This window comes from Microtus pennsylvanicus, chromosome 6, assembly GCF_037038515.1.
Source record: "Microtus pennsylvanicus isolate mMicPen1 chromosome 6, mMicPen1.hap1, whole genome shotgun sequence".
Lineage (NCBI taxonomy): Eukaryota > Metazoa > Chordata > Mammalia > Rodentia > Cricetidae > Microtus > Microtus pennsylvanicus.
In genome coordinates, this window is record NC_134584.1 from 107314977 (window position 1) to 107338485 (window position 23509).

Consider the following 23509-nt stretch of genomic DNA (forward strand, 5'->3'; position numbering starts at 1 on the left):
ACGCTCTCCTTACCCCCTTTTGGGTTGTGGTTTCTTCCCTTAAATACCTCCTCTCCCAGCTACTCAGGGTTGAACTCCTCCCTGCGTGGGATATGAGTCTCAGCCACAGCGCTGGTTCCTGTCAATAAACCTAGTGTGATTGCAGCAAGGACGGTCTCTCGTGAGTTCTTGGGGGGGTCGTGTTGAAAGACCCTCGGAGAGGACCTTCCCTCCGGTGAAGACCCCAAGACCCAGAAAACACTCCGAGACCACAGGCTGCAATTGGCAAGAGGTTTATTAGGTAAACACAGGTACCTGCGGGCGGCAAAGTCTTTCGGAGGACTTGCGCGCCTGCAGACTGGGAGAAGGTCTTTTTATAGGAAAGAGGGCGGCAAAAGCAGGTTACAGAAGCAGATGTGTGGTTATTGGTCGGTTGGAATGAGGCAAGGGGCATGAATGGTTTTTCCTCTCCCAGCACAGATGTATGGCAACAGATATCCTGTTTCTATTTTACAGATATCCTGTTTTGCAGACATCCTATTTCACAGATATCCTGCTTTACAGATATCCTATTTTACAGATATCCTGTTTCTATTTTACAGATATCCTGTTTTGCAGAATGGCGTTACAGCAGCTAAGCTGGGGTCTTTCATAGGGGAAACTGTTCCTTTTGTAAACTGCTAATATTCTAAGTTTGGCACATGTGCTGACTATAGGCATCCTGTTTCCCTAAGCAAACGGGATGTTCTCATGAGAGCCGGCTAGCTGCAGGTCCTGAAAATCTTTCAAACAAACAGGACGTTCTCACGGGAGCATGCTAGCTGCGGGTTCTGAGCGGGGGGGTCTGTAGGGTCTTTCAGTGTTATCCCGAGACTTGAGTGAGAGTCTCCCCACACGGGTGGTCTTTCAGTTTGAAGCTAGGGCCCCCTGTGCCCCAAGACCTCCACCTTCAGAGGTCACCTTCCTGGCCAGGGTGAACATTTGTTGGGGATGGGACATTGATTTTGGTGCCTGAAGAAGGGTCTGAGTTCAAATCTAGAACCCATGATCATAGATTCTGTCTGTCATTCATTTATGAAACATTCCCTGCCTCCAGGTCCTGCCAATCTTGCTGTGGTGACAGAGTGAGGTTATCAACTTCTCTTTTCAGAGACCTCCTCTGGGAGGGACAAGGACACAGCTGTGGTTGTTGTGAGCTTGTGGTAGGCTGGGTTCTAACAGGCACACATGGCCTAGAGGAGGCAGAGGAGCTTTCCCAGGAGAATGGATCCTCTGGAGAGCTTGACTGATGTGCTGAACCTTGCCGTGGAGCAAGGATTCAAGACACCTCAGGAAAAAGCAGGAGCTTGTGCAAGGGTCCTGAGGTAGAAACCAGTGTGGTGACATTTCACTAGTGCGCCATGCCTGTCCTGCAGAGGCTCATGCCTTCAGGATTGTGTGTTCGTGTCAGCCTGGTCCAGGTTAAAGTGTCCGGGTAGAATCAGAAAGAGGCTGTCCTCCTGGGACTCCACCGCTCTTTGGAACGGCCCCAGTGAGGAAGGTCCAGGCAGGCCCCGCCTCAGAGTTCCTCTGGCGCTTTCCTGCTCTTCTGTTGTTGGCGCCACACTTGGATTTTTCTGGGCAGTGTCTCTGTCCAGAACTGTAGCCGGTTCTTCTTTAGCTTCGCCCCAATCCGTGGCTGTAGGCCAATCTCCAAGTATTGTTCTAACTGGTTTAACTGGGGCCAAGAGGGCAACCCCTTGCCATTGGGGTTCCTGGGTGAGGAGATTGAGAAGCAAGGGTTGATTCTGTGCCCTGAGTAGGGGCAGATAGGAGGTCCAAAGTCTGGCATGTATTTCCACCTACTCACCCTGTGTGTGCAAACTGGGTCCATTGGGCCATCATGGTGAGGCTCAGCTGTTTCTCTTCCTCTGTGGCCTCTGGGAAGGCTGGTAGGAGGGACAGATCAGGGTCAGGCTCGGCTCGGACTATGCCTAAAGGTTCCTGGTACAAACTGAAACCTCTATTCTCAAAAGACCACCTTGGAGCACTGTAGCCTAGGGATGGAATGTCTGTCTGTCCTTACCCAGGAAGTTGCTCTCATCTGTGAGGAAAGGACCTCCAAGGACAAAGGGACTCTCAGACCCATGGTCAGCCTTTACCCAGGACGGCTTGAACTTCGCAAAGGAACTGGGGGTATGCTGGAACTCGTACAAGAAGACAGGGGACCCAGCATCTACGGAGAAGGCAGGATTCATGTTAGGTGCCCACAGTTAAATCAGGGCACCTGGCCGCACAACCTTGCAATGATATCAATCATTATCATCATAATGGTGCAGATCAGAGATAACAGGAAGCATTCCTGAGCCCTCCTCTGACTTACTAAGTGGCCAAAGATGACCTTGAATTCCTGACCCTATTTAGGTCAGTGGTTCTCCAACCCTTTGGGGTTGCATATAAGATATCTTGCATATCAGATATTTGCACTGCAATTCATAACAGTCGCAAAATTACATTATGAGGTAGCAATGAAACAGTTTTATTGTTGGGGGTCATCATAACATGATAACTGTGTTAAAGAGTTACAACATCAGGAAAGCTGAGGACCACTGCTTTAGATTAACCTTCGCTATGCTCCCCCTCTACATGTGATGAAAGTGAAGTCCAGAGAAGACGTCTGAAATTTGCCCGAAATCACAAGGTTAAGAATCTGGGACTCTTATAGCATTGTGCTGGGTTCAGAGGAAGCAAGACTTCTCTCAGGGGAAGCACTTAAAGAGTACCAAATTTCTCACCAACTGAACGGTTCCCCGAGAAAGGGTTAGGGATGGGCCCTTCTAGGTGACCTTTGGTAAGTCACTGAACCTCTGTTTAATCTGCAAGGTCCTTTTCCAGGGGTGTCACCTGCTTCTATGATGCTACATCTCAAAGAAAAACGGCTGGGAGGTGGCAGCAGATGCGGGATGCAAGGCATCCGGGGATTCTGTACCTATCAGCAGCTCCATCATCACCTGATGGTACAGGGAAGATAGGGCAGGTGGTAAAGGCTGGCTTACCTTGGAGGTGTTTTGAGAAGATCAAGGTAGGAATGACGAATGCCATATCACCTACCAGTTCCTGGAAGGCATACCTCATGGCTGGTGCATCTGAGCCATTGTCTAGGTATTCATCTATGACGATGGGCATAATCTCAGGGGGCACCTCCTGGAGTGAGAGAGAGGTCAGGCTCAGGCCTGTTCAGGTCCCACAGTTTCTGCGGACCTCCTACAGATTCTCACATCCTCTCCTAATGGTTCTTTCACATCCTGGGGCTCCTGCTCCAGGGAACAGCCATCTATCCCCACCTCCCTAGGTATTTTATTAATAGTTTGTGTCTGCGTAGGATAAGCGTGTGTGTAGAGTTAAGTGTTATGCCTGTGGCCACTGTCAGTACCACATGGAGCAGGTGTCTGGACTACTCTGAAAGCCAGTGTCTGGTAAGGTATCTGGAAGTGTACATCTGCAGAACAGAGCGTGGCCTGGAAGCCAATGCTAGGTAGAAATTAAATGGGAAGAAGCAATACATGGGGGTGACTCGTAAGTCTAGAAAGCAACTACAAGGTTGTATGAAGGAGACGACTCTGGGGTTTCCAGAGAAGATAGCACACCTAGGGGCTGCCTGGGTATCTGGTCAGCTCCTCACATGCAGCACCCAGTCTCCCTAGGAGAGCTCAGGCGAGAGGGAAGGTATCCTCTCCATTTGAAGTGGAGCCGTGGGCTCAGAGGAACTGGGAGAACTGGACAAGTGATCAGGGCTGGGATCTGTCTGCCCCCAGGTCCATCTGGCTCCAAACCTGACAATGAGATTTTAACACTTCTGCTCATGGGTCACTTTTCTAATCTGCAGCAGGGACACTGCCAGTTTCTGCTTCACAGAACTGCCATGACAACCAGAGGACAAATGCCAATCTGCATGCTGAACCAGACACAGTCCTGGGCATGGGGGTTGTGCTCATGAAGGGGTGTTCACCATGGGGGACAATGCTGCTGCCATTGATTTTTCTTCAAGAACCATACTATCTCAGAGTAATGCTTTTTTATTTTTATTTTTATTTAGACTCTGTAGACCAGGCTAGCCTAGAACTTATTATGCAACCCATAGGGTAGCCTTAATTTTTCGGTAATTTCCCTACCTCAACTTCCTGAACGCTGGGATGACGGCCCAGAGTTACTGCTCTTGGTCTCTTTACTCTTAGTGGGCCTGAGACTCATCAACTGGGCTAAAAGCTTTGGTGGTTGGTAAGTAGTTTCAGGTGGGAGTGGATCAGAGAGTGCTGTACAAGGTGCCTGGGAGCCCCTCCCCCCTTCCTCCTGCCTTACCATACTGGTCAGAAAGGGCCTTGAAATCTCCAGCAGCTCCTCCCGGCTCAAGTGTTCCAACTTCTCCAGGACATTCCAGACCTGTGGGGACAGACACTGAGGTTTTAACAATGCACCTCTATCTCTGTGCTTTGCCCTCGGGCCTGAGCAGGAGGCATTCCTGGGCTAGTGTTTACAAACTCATGATAGAGTCATGGGTAGTCAAAGCCACAAGCTTGTGACATAACCGAGAAAATTCTGAAGGCTAAGAATGCAGGGGCCTAGGATAGTGGCATTGCACTCGGCTGTCAGGCTAAAGGCTGCGCCAGCTGGGAGGAAAATGTTTATTCAAAACTTTTCTGCTCCTTCTCCTCTTCCTCTTCCTCCCTCCTCCTCCTTCTTCTTCTGTACCTGTGTGAATATGTATTTGTGTGCACATGTTTGTGTTTGTGTATGCATGCAGGTGTGTGTTTGTGTGTGCATATGTTTGTGTGAGCATGTATGTATGTGTATGTAGGTCAGAAGTTGATGTCAGCTGTTTTTTTCAATCTCTTTACACTTTGAGAGACAGTCTCTTACAGAACTTGGAGTTGGTCAGTTTGGCTAGACCAGCTGAGCAGTGAGCTGCAGGATCCTCCTGCCTTCACTTCCCCAGTCCTGGGATTGTGTCATGCCTGACTTTTCTATGGATGTGCTGGGGATGGAGGGTCACCCATGGTTCACCTCCAAACCTCACAGGCACTAGTTAAAAACATCACATGTTGCCTGGTATTTTGGCTCATGTCTAATGCCAGCACTTAAGAGGCTGAGACAGGAGGACTGGGCCTCAAGTCTGAGGTCAGCTTGGGTTATATACTGAGTTTTAGGATAGCTGAACTACAAGATAAGAACCTGTCTCAAAACAAGAAACAAAGACCCCAGGCAATAAAATCAAATGTTGGTTTTCTATCTCACAGGTAATTTTGTTTTTGAGATAAGAACTCATGATGTAGCCCAGGCTGGTCTCAGACTTGAACCATTCCTACCTTGGCCACCTGAGTGAATTACAGACGTATCCGTGGTGCCTGTCTTAGATGACGTAGTCTTAATAACACCTAGATATCTGACTTTTTGAGTTCAAATGCCAGGTCTACCACTTAAAGATTCACGAAGTTGGGGCTGGAGAGATGGCTCAGCGGTTAAGAGCATTGCCTGCTCTTCCAAAGGTCCTGAGTTCAATTCCCAGCAACCACATGGTGGCTCACAACCATCTGTAATGAGGTCTGGTGCCCTCTCCTGGCCTGCAGGGATACACACAGACAGACAGAACATTGTATACATAATAAATAAATAAATATTTAAAAAAAAAAAAGATTCACGAAGTTCCCTGAGCTTCTTATGCTTCAGTTTTCTCATGTGTGAATGAAATATCAATGGCCTGCTTCCTAGGGCTCTCGTGGGGCCGAGTTCGTATACCTCCAAGCCCTGGCACAGAGAAGCCGATTTCTGCGGTGGATCGATTTTCAATGGGGGAATGCCAAGACAAGTCTTGCTTCTGTTTAGGCAGCATGGTGTCAGTTAAACAGAGCACTGTGCTGTGAGCTGGACTGGCCCTACTAGCAGCTACTCAAACCACCAAGTGAAGAAACGCAATGGGCTCTTCCTCTGTGAGAGACTTCATCCATTTGAAAATGGTTAATGGGTTAAGGGGTAGGCTGGGGGCAGAGTACTCGGCTGGCATGCGGGAAGACCTGTGTTTGGTCTTTGGCATCACTGGAGAAAGAAAAGTTTCTGTGAAGATGGGTGGATGAATGGCAATGGTGGGATGAAGTAGGGTACCCAGGAGTCCAGCATGGTGGAGCCGCTCTTGTAGGCACTGTGTACCCAGACTGGATTAGAAGGCACCTGAACCATCATGTCCTATAGCTTAATGCTGTTTGGAACATGGGAGTCTCAGTCAGTCAGTCTCCTGGGCACAGAGTCACGCTCCTCCATGGCTCAGAGCAGCAAATATCAAGAATGTGCTGTAGATTAGCCCTTCCCAGAAGACTACTTTGCAAAAGCTACGTCTTTTGCAAACCAACACACAGAGCATTGGTTTGGTGAAATAAGCCAAGTGGCCTTGGCCCTCGGCTTTCTTACCTACCCAATGGGAGCGGCCGGAGTGCTTAGAGCACATGGAGAAGACTGCCTGGGCAGGGCCTGGACGGGCACATTTGCCAGAGGACACTCACCTTGAGCATGAGCCAGCCAATCTCATGATTGTTGACTCCCAGGAGGTAGGGCACAGTGGGGAATTTCTTCTCTGTTAGGAGCTTCTCTGGGCTTTGTGGGAAGAAGGAGTCATTGCTTATGTAGGAAACTTTCACGTTTTTCTGCAGGAAAAGCAAGGCAGGAGGCCCACTGTCAGGACCAGCCTAGGGGTTCCACAGGGACTGGACAGGACCCCTCTGGGTCATTGTCTGTCATCATCACCCTAGAGGTGACATACCTGATTGTTAAGGTCCTTTCCTTCCTTCTGTAGCAGACACTGCACCAGCTCAGCTGAGGATACGGAGCTGCAGCCCAAGGAGTTGGCTAAGGTCTGAGGACAGACAGAAGAACGTTGCCTCTCAGATACACACCCTTTGCTTCCCGAGCACCGCTCTCTGTTCTGAGCTGTGATGTCACAAGGCTAGCCCAAGAGACCTGCTACCAACCTAGGGAGGCTGATCCCTCTTCCTGTGTCTCCTTCATTCATCTAAGAAACGTGGTGCCAACTGGGACATGCATGGGCCTGTTTGGCAGGGAATGTAAGGGGCACTGAGTCTGGAGCAGGGCCGGGAGGCTGGAGGGAAGGCGTCCAGAGAGACAGAGGAGGCCAGCAATTGTGGTAAGAAGATCTCTCCATCTGTGGTGAGGGGAGGGGTAGGCTGCTGCTCTTGGATAGATAAGAAGCCACGTGTCCCGCTGAGGCTCCTGAATTATCCCTCAAACCCAGTGTTATTGCTCACTGCTCCATCACAGCCAGGGCCTGGGGCCAGCTGAAGAGACGATAGGTCCAGCCTTTTGCTGCTTACCCCAGCAATGTCTCTAGAGCTTGCCTAGACTCTACTGTCCCAATCTCACTGGCTCTTGGCCTCCAGGACCACTCTCTCCATCCCACCTTTTATTCCGTGTGCCTTGGATTTGTTTCCCGGCTGCTTCTAGCCCTTTGCGTCCTGCCCAAACTCTCAGGCATGGCCTTTCATGTCCCTGCACGACCCTCCACCTCTTCAGTGCGTTAGTTTCTTGTCTTGGCCCCTACCTGATGGCTTCCTGCTTCTGTGAGCCATCACTTTGTCTTATGCCAGAAGCTTTTGCATGCCCGGTTCCTATTAGGGAAGTTCTTAGTGGCTTTTTCTGGCTACTTTCCACAAGGGGACACATCTCTTAGGCAACAGCATGGCTGGGAATGGGAGGCTCCCAAAGGATCCTTGGGGAAAGAGAAGATCCCTAAAAATGGCCCCAGGGAAGTACCAGAGAGAATCTGCTCAGGGTGGCCTTCTCCAGAAAGCTGGATCTGACTACCTACCCCTGGACTGCACTAGTCACGGTCTCTGAGCCTGTTGGTGACTCCTTCCTCGCCTGACCCAAAGGTTAGCACAGCACCGGTTTTGATGCAGACTTAAGATAAGAGAGTAAAGGAAAGGCAGACCTGAGCTTCAGGCCATGGGTTTATCTCCTTCAACATCTTGTTGGTAATAATCCCACTCTGGGATATGGCTCTGTGAAATAACCCTGCAGACATTGGAGACAGGACCTGGGAACAACAGGGAGGACAGATGACATCAGCAGGCAGGAGAGCTAGGAGGTCTGGGGCCACAGAAGCCCTCTTTGACCTGGCTACAATTGCTACTTCTCTGTGGGTAACTCACCAGGGATGAGACGATCATGCCACCAGCAGAATTACCGAAGATAGTGACGCAGTTGGGATCACCCCCAAAGGAGGCTATGTTTCCCTGCACCCAGCGTAGAGCGGCCACCACATCGAGGAGGCCTCGGTTGCCAGGCATGTGCTTGTCTCCGGTGCTAGGGGCAGGGGGAGGCAGTGGTTAGCACAAGATGCATCCCAAGATGTATTTATTTTTTCTTGCCCTCTGCAAAATTGCTTCGAGTCAGTCACCAGGGCACTGGGCTTCTCCTCTGTTCCCCAGTCCTGGCTTGGATATGAGTCATTATTGGCACCTGTTTTCCCAATATATGGTGTGGATAGATGTAGCAAGACAGTCAATTAGAACTGGATCTCAGATGGATAATTAATTGGGCTTGTTGCTCTTTGTCCCCATTCCCTGCTAGGACTCTACCCCACCCTTTGCCCAAGTTCAGTGTTCAATTCTGGCTTTCATTGGGCCCCTTCCCATTGTGGAGCCCTGGGATATTCTTCTCTCTCTCTCTCTCTCTCTCTCTCTCTCTCTCTCTCTCTCTCTCTCTCTGTGTGTGTGTGTGTGTGTGTGTGGTGCACGCCAACATGAATTCCTGTCAAGTATACACACATGGAGGCCAGATAGCAACATTAGACATCTTGCTTAACTGATTTGTTTCTTAGTTTTTGGAACAGGGTTTCTATTTGAGTACTTAGTGCTGAGATTATAGACATATGCAACCATACCCAGTTTATAGATGGATGTTGGGGACCCCAATTCATGTCCTCATGTTTGCGTGGCAAGCACATTTTACTGGGTGAACAATGTTCCCAAACCCTCTACCCTTAGATTCTCATGAGAAGGCCTTGCTCAGGGCTGTAACGTCCTCTTGCAGGCTGGCTATCTTACCTGAGGAAGCCAAAGATGCCGAGACGGTACTGGACAGTGACTATTACCACATTCCCATAGGCAGCCAGGGCTGATCCATCATGGGAGGTGGCGGAGCCAACTACCAGAGAGCCCCCATGGATCCATACCATGACCTGTAGAAACGGCTGTGAATCAGAGACTCCAGCTTCTCAGACTCCAACCCCCACCTAGCGGTCCAGGGTGTACTGAGGACTTCTGGGGTGTTTAGGAAATAGGGGTATAGAGGGGCGGCTGGCACGGTAGTGCTGGATGGGGGCCTCTGGACTGTATACCGGCAGTCTGGCCCCTGCAGTGGTCTCAGTGGGGCTGTAGACATTGAGGATCAGGCAATCCTCGGAAATAGAGAAGATCTGAAAGTTTTGGTTGAGGGTGAATCTGCTGTTCCTTGTTCTCTCTACGTCCTGCATGCACCTGCAGTCAAGGGGGACCCCAGAGGCAGCTATCAGTTCACACAGCCTGGTGTCCAGCCTCTGCCACTACCCTGCCCGCTTGCCCACCTCCTGCAGGGGTACTCACATTGGGGGATTGGTGCTGGCATCTCTCACGCCTTCCCAGGGCTGTGGCGGGAGTGGGGCTGAGAACCGCAGGGAGCCTAGTGGTGCCTGAGCAAAGGGAATGCCCAGGAAGACGTTCACCAGCCGCTCTGTGCCCTTCACACCCACCTGCCGGCCTCTCACGCGACCCAGAGGGGTATCCACTTCAGGCTGAGTGACTTTGGATCCTGAGATTGGGAGAGAAGGGTCACTAGGTGAGTCTACAGCTTCCGAGAGGGCCTGGGTGAAAGACAGATTTTTAGGATGCAGCAGCATTGATTTGTTTCTCCAGGGTCTGTTTTGTGGGGCTCCATGTTGAGCCCTCTCCACAGTGTCACGGGTGAGCTCTCCAGCCAGGGGTTGCCTTCACGGTTATTATTTGTTTGTTTTTGAGAAAGTTCAGTCTGGCCTTGATTGTGCTCCGTAGAGGAGACTGGCTTCTAACCCTGATCTCCTGCCTCTGCCTCTTCAGTCCTAGGATTGCAAATGAGTGTTAGCACACACGGCTCCTATCATCTCCACGATCGTCCCGACTTCCTCTTCCTTCCCTTGGGTCACAAGGCTGAATCAGACCTGCTGCCCACTTGAACCTCAAGTTACTCACACACTAAATATAGCGTGACAGGCTGGCAGCCTCGTTACTTTCTGTGTCCAGATGCCTTGACATCTGGAGCCTGGTGATCTTAAGTCCGTTTAGCCTGCATTGCTTGTTCTCGCCCCCTTGGGTCTCTCCCCATTTCTCCTCACTTGTTCTGTCATCTGTTGGCTTCCATACATGGGCTAATGGGGTGATTTTTGCCTCCATTTTCAGGGAACTCTGAGTAAGCTTCCTTTATGACTCTTTTGTTTGTCTTACCACGACTGATTAAATAAGTCTTGTGCCCTTTAAGACATAAAGATAAGACTGGGGAAAGAGCACAGTGGTAGAGCTTGTTTAGTAAGTTAAGGCCCTGGGGTTGGGCCCCTAGAAAAGAAATGAACACCATCACCAACCTCACCCCCTCACCCCCCATAGATCACACAGAAGGACACACAGTGGCTGCATTCTTCCTCTCCTTCCCTGAGAGGGCTGCTCACTCTTGTCCCCTCCTTCCTCAGGTGTCCTACCAAGTCAGAAGCCCCACTTCACAGGTTCAGGGAGTGTATCTTACCAGGGCATGCCAGAAGTAGACAGGCCATCCAGACTAGGACACTGGACCGGGCTTGTACCACTGTCCCCATATTTCTTATGACTGACAGTGGAAGACGCAGTTGGAAAGCAGGAGAGGACTTGCTTTTTTATAGTACCCCTTTCCCTATAAAAATTAACTTGGTCTGCCTTAATTGGTTGATGACCAGTTTCGAAGTTAAATGTCCCGGGCTCTGGCCACTCCCAGAGCAGAATGAGTGTCTTCTGGAGGGGCCCGATGATATGGCGCCCTCTGGTGTTCAAATACTAGCGCTAGCCTGGCATGGTGCGGCTCTTAGAATTACAGCGGCTGTATTCCAGGTCAGCTAGACTCGGAGCTTCCTGTAAGACTCAACGCAAATTTCTATTCCCAAAAGGAGGACGAGGCATGCACAAAAGAGTAATCATTCTAAGCTAGACTGAAGCCTAGGCACGCGAAGACCTCTCTAAGTCTCCCAGCCCAGCATCTGTTCACTGTTTTGAGTGGGATGGCTCCAAGACCCGCGACTTTGCCGGTGCATGTTGGTGCTTTTCATAGGCTTATGTGGTGGGGTTCACAATTTTTAAGCCTACGTGGCATGCTGCTGTTTTCTCTACTTTAATAGGGTCCCCAGGTATCATTTTGGCTCCATTTAGACATTACTCTATTGAGAGAACCCTGAAGGAACTCAGCCTGCAGCAAACTTCTGCCTGGCTTCACTCTGTTTTAGGTCCACCAAGCTACCAAGACCCCTTCTGGCATTACAGATATGCATAGTCCCGGTGCCATATGCCCGCCATGAAGGTCTCCTGAGGGTGTAAGTGAGGCCTGAACTGGCTTAGACCATGGCTACAGAAGCTGCTGAGTGGATCACCAGGATATCGGAATCCTGAGAGGACCCTGTTCAGTGAGCTTGTAGAAGGAATCTCAGCCCAGGCTTTAAAACAAAGAACTAATAATTTCTTGATTATTACTATGGGGGAACATCTTTCATAATTTCTGAGATATACACCAGGCATCCTTCCTATTGTCCTAAACAGAATATGTTGGTATACATGCATGCATGTATTTTTTTTAAAAGGATTCATTTATTTTTATTTTATGTGCATGGCTGTTTTCCTGCATGCGTATCTGTGTGCCGGGTGTGTACAGTGTCTTCAGGGGCCAGAAAAGGATCCGTTGGAGCTGAAGTGAAAGAGGGTTGTGAATTACCATACAGGTGCTGGGCATTCGGAAGAGTGGCCAGTGCTCCTAACCACTATGCTTTCTCTTTAATGCCCTGTAGTATTTTTTTAATACAAGTTTTCACAATTAGGCCAGGTTGGCCTCAGACCCATGTTCTTCTGCCTTTCACATCCTAAGGGCTGTACCGGGCCTGCTCCTCCAAGTTTGTTTAACAGAAAATTTAGAGGCACCCTTGTTCAAGGTCAGTAAACAAGGGACCACAGAATTTCTTACACTGTCCTTGTTTGCCTCATCCTAGCCTCTATCTGAAATCCATGCATGGACACCAGCCCCAGGTTCCCTCCGATCTTCCTTGTGCTATCTCTTCTGTAACTCCAGCATCTCCTGTGCCTCTCTCACCAGCTGCAAACGCACCCTCATCTAGATACCCTGTTCAGATCTGGGGATACAGCTCAGGAGTAGAAGGCCTGCCTAGCACACAGGAGGTCTCGGTTAATCTCCAGCGCCACAAACGCACAAAACTACACTGTACTATGCAAACCACACTTTGCCCCATTTTCTCTCCTCCTCACAGTAAAACTAAGATCATCGGCGACTGTCTCTCTTTTCTTTCCTTCTAGTCTCTCCTAGAAGTTTCCTTTCACCTGATCTGCAAGCACAGATGAGATCAGGGGAGGAGGATCCTGCAGGAGTGTGGAGCAGAGAGATCCTGCCTCAAAAGCTCCTCCAAGACGTGAGGCACCCTTCACGCTCCTGCGCTGCCCTACAGTCAGGAGTTCACTAGAGGGGTTGGGGGTGAAGATGAGGGGGCAGAGAATTGTGACTGGAGAAGCTGGCAGGACAGGGAAAGCAGAAGCTGAAAGTCCAGAGCTGGAGCACCGCTAGGATGTCCACAGATGGAGAAATGGAAGTGACCTTTGGTTGGGGTGAAGGGAATTATTTGAACAAAGGCGTGCATATCTGTTTACTCTGAGTGAGCCTTTTATCTTGTTAAGGAAAATATTACCTTGCTTTCAGGACACATGCCTGCCTAGGACCTCGCTAAAGGTTCCCCATTCTTTCCTGTTCAGGTCTGAGGTTCCGCACAGCTCATTCCTTCTTAGTCATGGCTCTTTTTCATTTGAAATGCATTGGAAACTAGAACTTTCCAAGGCCCCTCACCCCATAGTTGAAATCCAGTTCAAGGTCACTTATCTTACTTGGCAAATCTTTAAAATTTCACTTCCTAGTTTCAGAAGTCTGTGAGGATTATAAGTAACTCAGGCTGTGCCCAGGAGCCTGATTCCCTGAGGAAATGATGTGGGGCTCAATCCTAAATGGCCTTAATGCCCCCTGAAAACTGGCCATGGCCTCTGTATCCTAGCTTTGCAGGTGGAGGGTGCAGTGCTGTCCGGGTCCCTTCTCAGGGGCTTTACAGGGGCATTTAGCACTTCCCCCGACCTGAGTGATCAGCACACAGCCGTCACTGCTTCTCCTTGACTCTACCACTCAGCATAGTCAAGTCAGTCTCTCTCTCTCTCTCTCTCTCTCTCTCTCTCTCTCTCTCTCTCTCTCTCTCTCTAACATACTCTGGTTCAAACCAAGGTTCCAGCCCTGCCTGACCAATTCACTCTCTGCTCTGAAGTTCCTGACCTAATGAACAATTGGGCTGTGGGGATTGAAGATCCCAGCTCTGCCAGCTCAGGGTCATGGAACTAGTTTCCTAGTTTCTTTCTCTTCCTTCTCTCCTCTCTCTCTCTCTCTCTCTCTCCTTCATTTCTTGCTTTCTTCCTTTCTTCTTTTTGGTTTTTCAAGACAGAGTTTCTCTGTGTAGCCTTGGCTGTCTTGGAATTTACTCCGTAGACCAGGCTGGCCTCAAACTCACAGAGATCCACCTGTCTCTGCCTCCCAAGTGCTGGGATTAAAGGTGTACACCACCACTGTCTGGCTAGTTTCTTTCTGTTAACTGAACAGTCCGGTACTTGTCCCTAACCCTGAGCCACAACTCTGTCAAATACTGCACCATCATTCAGAGGGCCTGTATCACCAATGACCAAGACCAAAGTAAACAAGTGTTGGGATCAGTTGGAGTCCTGGCCTTCAGCGGCTCTTCCCTGTCTAGAGCCTTCTAATTAGAGTTACTAAAAGCTGTGCCTTGCCTAGAGGATCAGAGGATGGGATTTTCACCTGTTGGCCATTGACTGCTGGGTATTTAAGCCTCCATGGTGCTATTAAAAAAGGGGTTTTGTACCAGTAAAAAAAAAAAAGGTCCGTGTGTCTGTCTGTCTCTGTGTGTTTCCTCAACCTCCAGCCCCTTGTCTGAAGCTTGCAAACTGTATTGTAGCGCATAGAGCGCAGACGGGGCCGCGGTGCATGGCAAACAAGTGGAATAAAGAAAACTCTCAGGGCATTTTCAGGGGTATGTACGTGTGTGTGTGTGTGTGTGTGGTGCACACCAACAGAAGTGGGGTATAGAGAAGAAGATTCGGAGAGCATCTGCAATGAGACACTACTGCACGCCCATCCGTCATAATCAGATTTAAAACCATAAAACCACGAGACATGGTGTGGGACACACTTGTAATGGCAGCCCTTGGTAGGCTGAGAGAGGACATGGAGCAGCTGGCTGGGGATGAAAAGGCAGTTGGGCAACTTTTTAAAAAGTTGAATGAGCACGCACTTGTTTCATGACTCAGAGGCCTGCTCTCAGTTCATCCGAAAGAAACGGAGCATCACATTTTGCCTACACAAAGTCATTAATAATTCCTGCCCCATCCACTCAGATGTATTTATCTCATCAGTTGCTGAGAGGGCAGGGTGTGGTGCGAACACACAGGGAAGCCACTCTAATGAAAAGAACGAGCTACTTCTTAAATCTCAAAAGCAGGAGGTGAAGGCAGAGCCAGTCACAAACGGTTCCTTTTGTATTATGCTAGACAAGGCAAACTTACAACCATAGGAAAAGGGTGAGGTGGTTGCCAGGGGGCAGAGTTCAGGGAAATGATTAACACACGGTGCAGGAGGGAACTTTTTGAAGAGAAAGAAACAGGGTATGTATTTGGGGGTGGTTACACTCTTCAGTTAGTCAAATTTTAAAATAGTTGACTTCAAATGTGTGTAGACACTCCACAACAAAGCTCTTACAAAATAAGGACATCAAAGGTCTAAAAAGTGCCCTGTGCACCCCGCCTTTGGTGAAGCACCCTGTGCAGTAGCGGACATGAAACTCCCCCATGAAGCGTTTGCAGCAAGCACTGCCTCAGACTGAGGGAAGAGCTCTTAGCGCCTGAGCCAGGGCAGAATGCTATCCTTGCTTGCCCCCTGGTGGTCAGGGTGGGCAATGCAGGCACTTCATTTTCTTTTTTAAAAAATTAATTCTATCTATGTGTGTTTTTACATCATGTATCTTGATCCCTTTCATTTCCCCATCCCATCGCAACTGCCCTTTGGCCCCGAACACCTCCCCAAATAAAGCAAAATTTAAGAGAAAAAAGGAATAATAACGATAATAAATTAAAAAGATCTCGTCATGGCAGGTGACCTGAGCTTGTGGGAGCTCACAGACTCTGGGCCAACAGCTAGGCCCACCGCATGTGGGTGATAGGTGTGTAGATTGATCTGTTTGTGGGGCCCCAAGCAGTGGGATCAGGACCGTCCCTGGTGCATGAGCTGACTTTTGGGAACCTATTCCCCATGCCCAGCCTCGACAGGAGGAGCTTGGTCCTGTCTCAACTTGATAGGCCCTGCTTTGTTGACTCCCATGGAGGCCTGCCCCTTTCTGAACAGAGGAAGAGGGGATGGGTGGGAGTAGATGGGAGGTGGGGAGAGAAAACGGGAAGAGAGGAGGGAGGGGGAAACTGGTTGGTATGTAAAATAAATGAAAAAAATTAATAAAATTATGGAAAAAATCTTGTCATGGAAGTTGCAGTATGACTGCCTCCTTGTCACCTACAGTTTGGCCTTTCAGGAGGTCCTGTTTTGTCACCTGCAGTTTGGTCTTTCAGGAGGTCCTGTTCCTGTTTCGCAGTCACTGGTTTCACGTTTCCCCCCTTTCACACACGTTCTGTCCCCATCATTGGATTTTTCTTATTCTGTCATATGCTAAATTCAGAATTCCTATATGCACTAAAGCGAAGAATACACTGGTGTGTGCGAGGGCTGATGTTAGGGGCTGTGTTTCAGGGGGAAAAGGAACTGAGGTGGTGAATTCTGTGATTATACTAAAAGCTAAGGCATGGCCCGAGGGACTCGAGCGAACCCTTTGAAGGAGCCATCTATCTATAGGTGGGACAGAAGAAGGTGTGACGTATTGTCTGTATTCTTTGTCACCTGTCGATTACAGTTTCATTACTGGGTTCAATATCTCTACCCTGTGTCTACTCTGACCACGTAGACATTTTTTTTCTTGTTGTTATTCCCTAAACGATACAGTCTGGCAACTATTTACTCAAAATTGACATCGCACTAGACATTCACTGTAGGTTAACTGCATTCATTTAAATAAAAATATTCGTGTGCATTAACGTTTTGCCTGCATGTTTGTATGTGCACCACATGCATGCAATGCCTGCAGAGGACAGAACCCAGTAACTGGGGTTATAGGTGTAGTGATGATCCACCATATAGGTGTTGGGAACTGATCCCGGACCCGCTGGAAGAGGATCCTAACTGTTCTTAACTGCTGTACCATCTCTCTAGTCACCTATGTTCACCTAAAGAATACGCACTGCTAGGTTTATGCAAAGCCTAGCAATTTTATATAAGGGCTGTGAGCATCTGCGTATGCAAGCTTGTCCTCTGGAGTCTTGGAGCCAATCCCGATGGATACCAGGGGATAGCATAGTTTGTCTGAATGTTGGCACAAGCCTTTTTTTTTTGTACTTTGTGTCTTTGGGAACAGGGTGTGATGAAGCCAGTGCGGTTTCAGATTTTTCTTTGTAGAAAGGCTAGTTTGCCCCAAAACTCCCAATTCTTTTGTCCTTCTCTTGAGGACTGGGATTGCAGGTGTATATCATCAGGCCTGGTCAAAATCTTATTTTAAAAGGGAGCCTTAAGGCTCGGGGAACTCTTCCTCCCTCCAGATCTTAGTCTATACAACATCGGTTCTCAACCTGTGGCTCAGCATCCCACTGTGGGTTGCCTTCAGATGTCCTGCATATCAGATATTTACATTACGATTCCTAACAGTAGCAAAACTACAGTTATGAAGTAGCAACGAAATACTTTATGATTGGGAGGCTGTCACAACATAAGGAAGTGTATGAAAGGGTCTCAGCATTAAGAAGATTGAGAACCACTACTCAGTAAGGAACTCAGTAATGGCGGATGTGCTAACTGGTTTTATGTCAACTCAACACATGCTAGAGTCATCTGAGAGGAGGAAGCTTCAATTGAGAAAAAGCCTCCATAAGATCAGGCTGTAGGCAAGCCTGTAGGGCATGTTTAAATTAGTGATTGATGTGGGAGGGTCCAGCCCATAGAGGGTGGTACCATCCCTGGGCCTCTGCAGTAGGATGTAGAATCCTTTGGGAATATGCCCAAGGGTGATATAGCTGGATCGTACTTACAGAAGATCTGTTTCCAGCTATTTTAAAAGACAGGGTCTCACTGTGTACCCTTGGCTGGTCTGGAACTTGTTGTGACTTAACTTCACAGATACCTGCCTGCCTCTGCCTGACCAGTGAGTGCTAAGGTTAAAGGTGTTTGCTCCTAGTTTAAAAATATTTAAAAAAATTTTTATTTAAAAGATTTTTCACTTTACATATCAACCACAGTTCCTACTCCCTACCCTCCTCCCACTCCCCTCCCTCCTTACCCCTCACCCAACCCCCTTACCCACTCCTCAGAAAGGGTAAGACCTCCCATGGAGAGTCAAGAAAGTCTGGTATATCAAGTTGAGGCAGGACCAAGCCTCTCCCCACCTTTAAAAATATTTTTAATATTCAAATTTTAACTTAATTTTATGTGTGTGGTTGTTTTGTCTGCATGTATGTCTGTGTACCACTTTCATGACGGATACCCAGGCTAGAAGAGTTATCATGTAGGTGCTGGGAATTGAACCTGGGACCTCTGGAAGAACAGCCAGAGCTCTTAACCCACGAGTCATCTTTCCATCCCTTATTTCTAGTTTTTAAAAATTAATTAATTTTAATTAATATATCTGTGTACCAATGCATGCAGCGCCCCTGGAAGTCAGAAGAGGGCATTGTCTCCCTTGGGCCTGGAACACAAACGGTTGTGAGCTGTCCTGCTGGGTCCAAACTTCAGCCTTCTGGAAGAGCAGCCGGTGCTTTCAACTGCTGAGTCATTGCTCCAGCGTCCATTTTTAACGTTCTGAGGAATCTCTACACTGGGTTTTCATAGTGGACACACCAGTTTTCCAGTGTGCACGCCCACAGATCCTGTATTTGTTTTCTCCTCTCTTTCTCCTCTTCCTCCGTTTTAAACTGATCTTCACCATTCTGACTGTGGTAAGATGAAATCTCAAGGTGCTTTTAATTTACATATCCCTGATGGCTATGGATGTTGAACATTAAAAAAAAATATTTCTTGGCTATTTGTATTTCTTTTGTTTCTCTCCTTTTAATTCCACACTCCAGTTTGTTTATTTATTTATATTTTATTGGTGTTTTGCCTGTATGTATGTCTGTTTGGGGGTGTTGGATCCTGCAGTTACAAAGGTTGTGAACTTCCATGTGGGTGATGGGAATTGAACCCAGGTTTTGTGGAAGCATGTTCCAGTTTTTAATTAAGTTGTTTGTTTGTTTTTGTTTTTTTTTTGGTGTTTAGTCTTCTTTCCTTCCTTCCTTCCTTCCTCCCTTCTTTCCTTTTCTTTGTTTTTGAGTTTGTTCTATGTTCCAAAAAACAGCCCTCTTTCAGATGTATAGCCAATACTTTTTTCCCATTCTGTAGGCTACCGCTCCACTCAAATGATGGTTGTCCTTTGCTGTACAGAAGGCTTAGTTTCATGAGGTCCCATTTGACGATTGTTGGTCTTAAATGTGTACTACCAGAGTTCTGTTTAGATAATCCTTCCCCGAGTCTCTAAGTCCAAGTGTGTTACTATACTGGATATCAGGTCTCATGCAGCATTTATTGAAGATATTGTCTTTTCTCCAATGTGTATTGCCAAAATTCAGGGGGCTGGATGAGTGCAGGCTTATGTCCGGGTCCTCAATTATAGTCTATTGATCAGTGTGTCTATTTATACTCTAGTATTGTGTTGTTTTTATTACTGTAACTCTGTAGTATAACTTGAAATCAGGGATGTTGGTGTCCAGCAGTGTTTTTATTGTTTATTATTATTTGGGTTATTCTGGGTCTTTTTTATGTTTCCATTTGGAGACTATTTTTTGTAGGACACATGTATCTAGAAGTTCATCCATTAGTTTAGTGAAGTTCTAAATTTAAAAACGCAGAACGAAGGCCTCACAGGAACAATTTATTATTATGTGTGGTATGGGGTGTGTGTGCGTGCTTGCACATGTATGTATACATGCATGAAGGTATGCATAGATGTAGGTGTGGAGATCAGAGGACAATTTTCTTGAGTTCTGGCTTTCTCTGCTTTCCGACCTGCTGCCAAGGGAGCCCTTACTGTCATATGCTCCTGCTGCCTGGGTGGAGTGTCTTAGGGCCAGAGTGTGACAAAAACGCGATCTTCTCTCAAAGTAAGGTGATACCAGACTAATAAAGCGCTCTCTCTCTCTCTCTCTCTCTCTCTCTCTCTCTCTCTCTCTCTCTCTCTCCTCTCTCTCTCTCTCTAAATACTTAGGGAAACATCTGCAACCATACCCATCCAATGTAATATTCCAGGCCCCTTAGGTTAAGTATTGGTGAGGATACAAAGATAACTGGCATCTTCATGCTCAGTTGGTGTGAGATGATCATTTTGAAGGTGATTAAACATTATTTTTTTTCCTTATTTGTCTTTTTTTTTTTTAAGTCTTTCTGATTCTGGGGATTGGGCCTAAGGTCTTTCACGTGCGAGATACGTGCTCCACCATGAGCTCCAGTCTCAACACCCTCCCCCCCTTTTTGACTTTTTATTTTGAAACAGGCTCTTACTAAGTTTATCAGATGACTTGGAATTTGCTCTGTAGCTCAGGCAGGTCTTGACATGGGATCTTTGGCCTCGGACCTCTGAGTAGGATTACAGGCCCGTGTCACCTAATCTGGCTTTATTTCCTTTTTGGTGGTGCTGGGCATTGAATCCCAGGGCTTTGCACATCCTAGATAAGGGCTCTACCATTGAGCTGGCCTCCAGCCCTACAGTTTCTTAATGGTTCAACATACTTTCCACATGACTCAGTGACTCTGCTCTAGGTCTGAATTCTAAAGTTTGAAAGCAAGTGATCATATGAAGTCATGCGTGTAAATATCCATACATAAATCTTTATTAAAAGGAGCCAAACCTGTTAACGCATGTGCAGGCAAAGCATTCATACATATAAAATAAATGTGTATTTATTTACTTATTTATGTGTATGTATGTATGTATGTATGTATGTATGTATGTATGTGTCTTAAAAAGTAGCCAGACCTGGGGGCTAGTGTAAAGCTTGCTGTACAAGGCTGAGTACCTTGCCTCAGATTCCTTGCATACATACAAAAGCCAGGCATAGGCCAGGCATGGCGGTGTGCACTTGTAACCTCAGTGCTGAGAGGTGGGGACAGACAGATCCTGGGTGCTAAGTTGATAGCCAGTCTAGGTAAATCTGTGAGACCCAGGCTCAGTCAGAGATCCTGTCTCAAAAAATTAATGGGAAAATAATTGAGGAAGATATCCTAATATCAATCTTTGGTTTTAACTCACGCTTGCAAAAGCTAGTATTCTTGCTTATGCATACATAGGGGGATTAGTTATACATGGAGGACTTTAGTGAAACAAGAGAGATGTGGGAGGTAGGGGAAAGGGGAATACTTAGGGACAACAGTGGGTTGACACAATTACCCACATGGATGCCCTGGCAAGTGGGAGAAAGTCAGGTGACCCTGAGGTTGCAGGGGGACTGTGACGGGCAGGAAGATGCCTCCCTGCATGATCAGGCCCCCACAGAGCTAGGGGGTAGGAACCTCTGCTCCTTGACATGTCTGGATCCATCTCCTGTTTCCCACCACAATCCCACAACCAGGGAAGATCTCATAGATGACCCTTTTAGTAGATGTGCAGTGGTCAAGTAAGTGTGGCCTCGCAGTATTTGTAGACCAAATGGCGCTGGAGTAATGGCAGAAGACAGGACACAAGGAACCTACCCGGGCCCTCTCTACCTATTGCAGGGTGGTTCAGGGATTAGCATCCTGTGCACATACCTAGTCCTGCATCTAATTTGGTCTGACTGGAATTATTTGCGCCAGCGGAGAGGCTTGTCTTAAGAATACTCTTAACACTTTTCTTTTTTAGGCTGTAGAGTGCATTTTGCTTAACTTCTCTTTTTTTTAAAAAAAAAATTTTATTTATTTATTTTACATCCTGACTGCAGTTTCCCCTCCCTCCTTTCCTCCAAGCCCCTCCCCCACCTCCTCTCTGCCTTCTCCATCCACTCATTCCCCATTTCTTTTTTTAATATACACTTTGACCTTCCTTCCTTCCTCCCTCCCTCCCTTCCTTCCTTTCCTTCCTTCTTATCTTTTTATATTTTAAAAAATCTTTTCTCATTTTACATATCAATCCCAGTTTCCACTCCCTCCCTTCCTTCTGCTCCCCCACCTACTCTCCCCACCCCACCCCCATCCACTCCTCAGAGAGGGTAAAGCCTCCCATGGGAGTCAACGAAGTCTGGCACATCATTTTGAGGCAGGTCCAAGGCCTTCCCCCCTATATGTTGGCTGAGCAAGGTACCCCTCCAAAGAGAATGAGCTTCAAAAAGTCAGTTAAAGCATTAGGGATAAGTCCTGGTCCCAACGCCAGTGGCCCCACAGACTGCCCAGTCACACAACTGTCCCCCACATTCAGAGGGCCTAGTTTGCTCCTATGCAGGTTCCCTCACTGTCAGTCCAGAGTCAGTGAGCTCCCACTAGCTCACGTCAGGTGTTTCTGTGGGTGTCCCCATCATGGTCTTGACCCCTTTGCTCATAGTCTCACTTCTTCCCCCCACTTCTATTCAGAAAATGTCATCAGGCTGACCTGGGGCTGAGATCTTCCTGCCTAGCTTCCTTGGTGCAGGGGTTACAGCTGCAGGATTGTATCACACTGAAAATGGAGGATAGGTTGCTTTAAATGCCAGCGATGGGTGGATGCTGTCTTCAGGGTCAATACCTAAGGCCTGGGGCCTTTACATTTTCCATAATTAATGGCCACAGTGGCTGGGACTTGGGAGCTCTAAGTTCTACATTCTTAGGGCTTGTTTCCTGCCTCCACTTCTATGTGCGAACCCAGTCTCTGCTGCTTTGTCCTAAGTGGGGAGGTGTCTTAGGGTTACTATTGCTGTGATGAAACACAATGACCAAAGTACCTTGGGGAGGAAAGGGTTTATTTAGCTTATACATCCATATCACTGTTCATCATCAAAGGAAGTCAGGACGGGAACTCAAACAAGGCAGGAACCTGGAGGCAGGAGCTGATGCAGAGGCCATGGAGGGGTGCTGCTCACTGTCTTGCTCCTCATGGCTTGCTCAGCCTGCTTTTTTATAGAACCCAGGATCACCAGCCCAGGGATGACACCACCCATAATGGGCTGGGCCCTCCCCCAACAATCACTAATTAAGAAAATGCCCCACAGCAGGAACTCATGGAGGCATTTTCTCAATGGAGGTTCCTTCCTTTCATTTAACTCCCAGCCTGTGTAAAGTTGACAGGAAAGTAGCCAGCACAGAGGAGTGTGTTGAGGTGAGCCCCACCACAAGGGCAAAATCCTCGGGGGTAGAAGTGGTGCCCTGACTTATAATTGGGTAATGCAAATCCTGTCAAGGTCTATGTGCTAGAAGCTTTATCTGCGCTGTGGAAATGCTGAGAAGTGATGGAATCTCTATGAGGTGGGGCCTGGTGGGGGTTAATTAGGCCCTGGATTCACTGCTCTTGACAGGGGTTAGTGCAGTTCCAATAAACCTCAGAGTTCAACTGTCAAATAGCACGGGAAGCCCCCGTGTTTGCCTTGTAAATGGAGACTGTTTGTTTCCCCGCCGCCCAGGCCTGAAAAATCACATAGAAACTGTATTAATTAAAACACTGTTTGGCCAATGACTCTAGCATAGTTCTAGCAGCTCTTACATTTTCAATTAACCCATTTCTATCCATCTTTGGCCATGAGGCTGTGGCCTACCGGGTAAGGTTCTGGTGTGTCCTTCTACGGCAGCTACACTGTGTCTCCCCGACTCTGCCTGCTCTCTCTCTGTATCTTTTCCAGCCTGGCTATATTCTGCCCTGATGTGGACCAAGGCAGCTTTGTTCATTAGCCAATAAAAGCAACACATATACAGGAGAACATTCCACACCATTGCCTCTTACTTGGCTTATTTCCTTTTGGCTCTCTGCTGTGTCGTGAGCCAGTCCAGTGTCCCATTAGGAGAAGGTATCCAATTTTAGAGTTTTCTGTCTTAGAACTAAGTTTAGAGAAAAAACTTTCTTTTTTAAAAA

At 47.8% G+C, this 23509-nt stretch overlaps 1 protein-coding gene across 2 annotated transcripts; it reads right to left on the reverse strand.

The window, feature by feature from the left end:
- Positions 1-256: 256 nt before the first annotated feature.
- On the reverse strand, positions 257-10853 carry Ces3 (carboxylesterase 3). 2 transcript variants are annotated; one of them, XM_075977251.1, is made up of 13 exons: positions 10774-10853; positions 9606-9810; positions 9362-9500; positions 9069-9202; positions 8172-8325; positions 7952-8056; positions 6767-6859; positions 6510-6650; positions 4318-4398; positions 3015-3162; positions 2045-2194; positions 1829-1907; positions 257-1733 (listed from the first exon to the last, which is right to left on the reverse strand). In XM_075977251.1, exons 1-13 carry the CDS (start codon positions 10841-10843, stop codon positions 1538-1540), a joined length of 1695 nt encoding a protein of 564 aa, XP_075833366.1. In that variant the 5' UTR covers positions 10844-10853; the 3' UTR covers positions 257-1537. The 2 variants fall into 2 exon arrangements, with proteins under 2 accessions (XP_075833366.1, XP_075833365.1); XM_075977250.1 differs by lacking the exon at positions 10774-10853 and having other exon boundaries at positions 9606-10170.
- Between the last annotated feature and the right edge of the window lie 12656 nt (positions 10854-23509).

Coding starts and splice junctions, on each gene's coding strand:
- Ces3 (XM_075977250.1), bottom strand. CDS start 9,898: ATGCTGCTGCATCCTAAAAATCTGTCTTTCACCCAGGCCCTCTCGGAA. Junction 4,399..6,509: donor TTGGCTGGCTCATGCTCAAG/GTGAGTGTCCTC, acceptor CTGTCCCCACAG/GTCTGGAATGTCCTGGAGAA. Junction 1,734..1,828: donor ACCCAGTTTGCACACACAGG/GTGAGTAGGTGG, acceptor CTCCTCACCCAG/GAACCCCAATGGCAAGGGGT.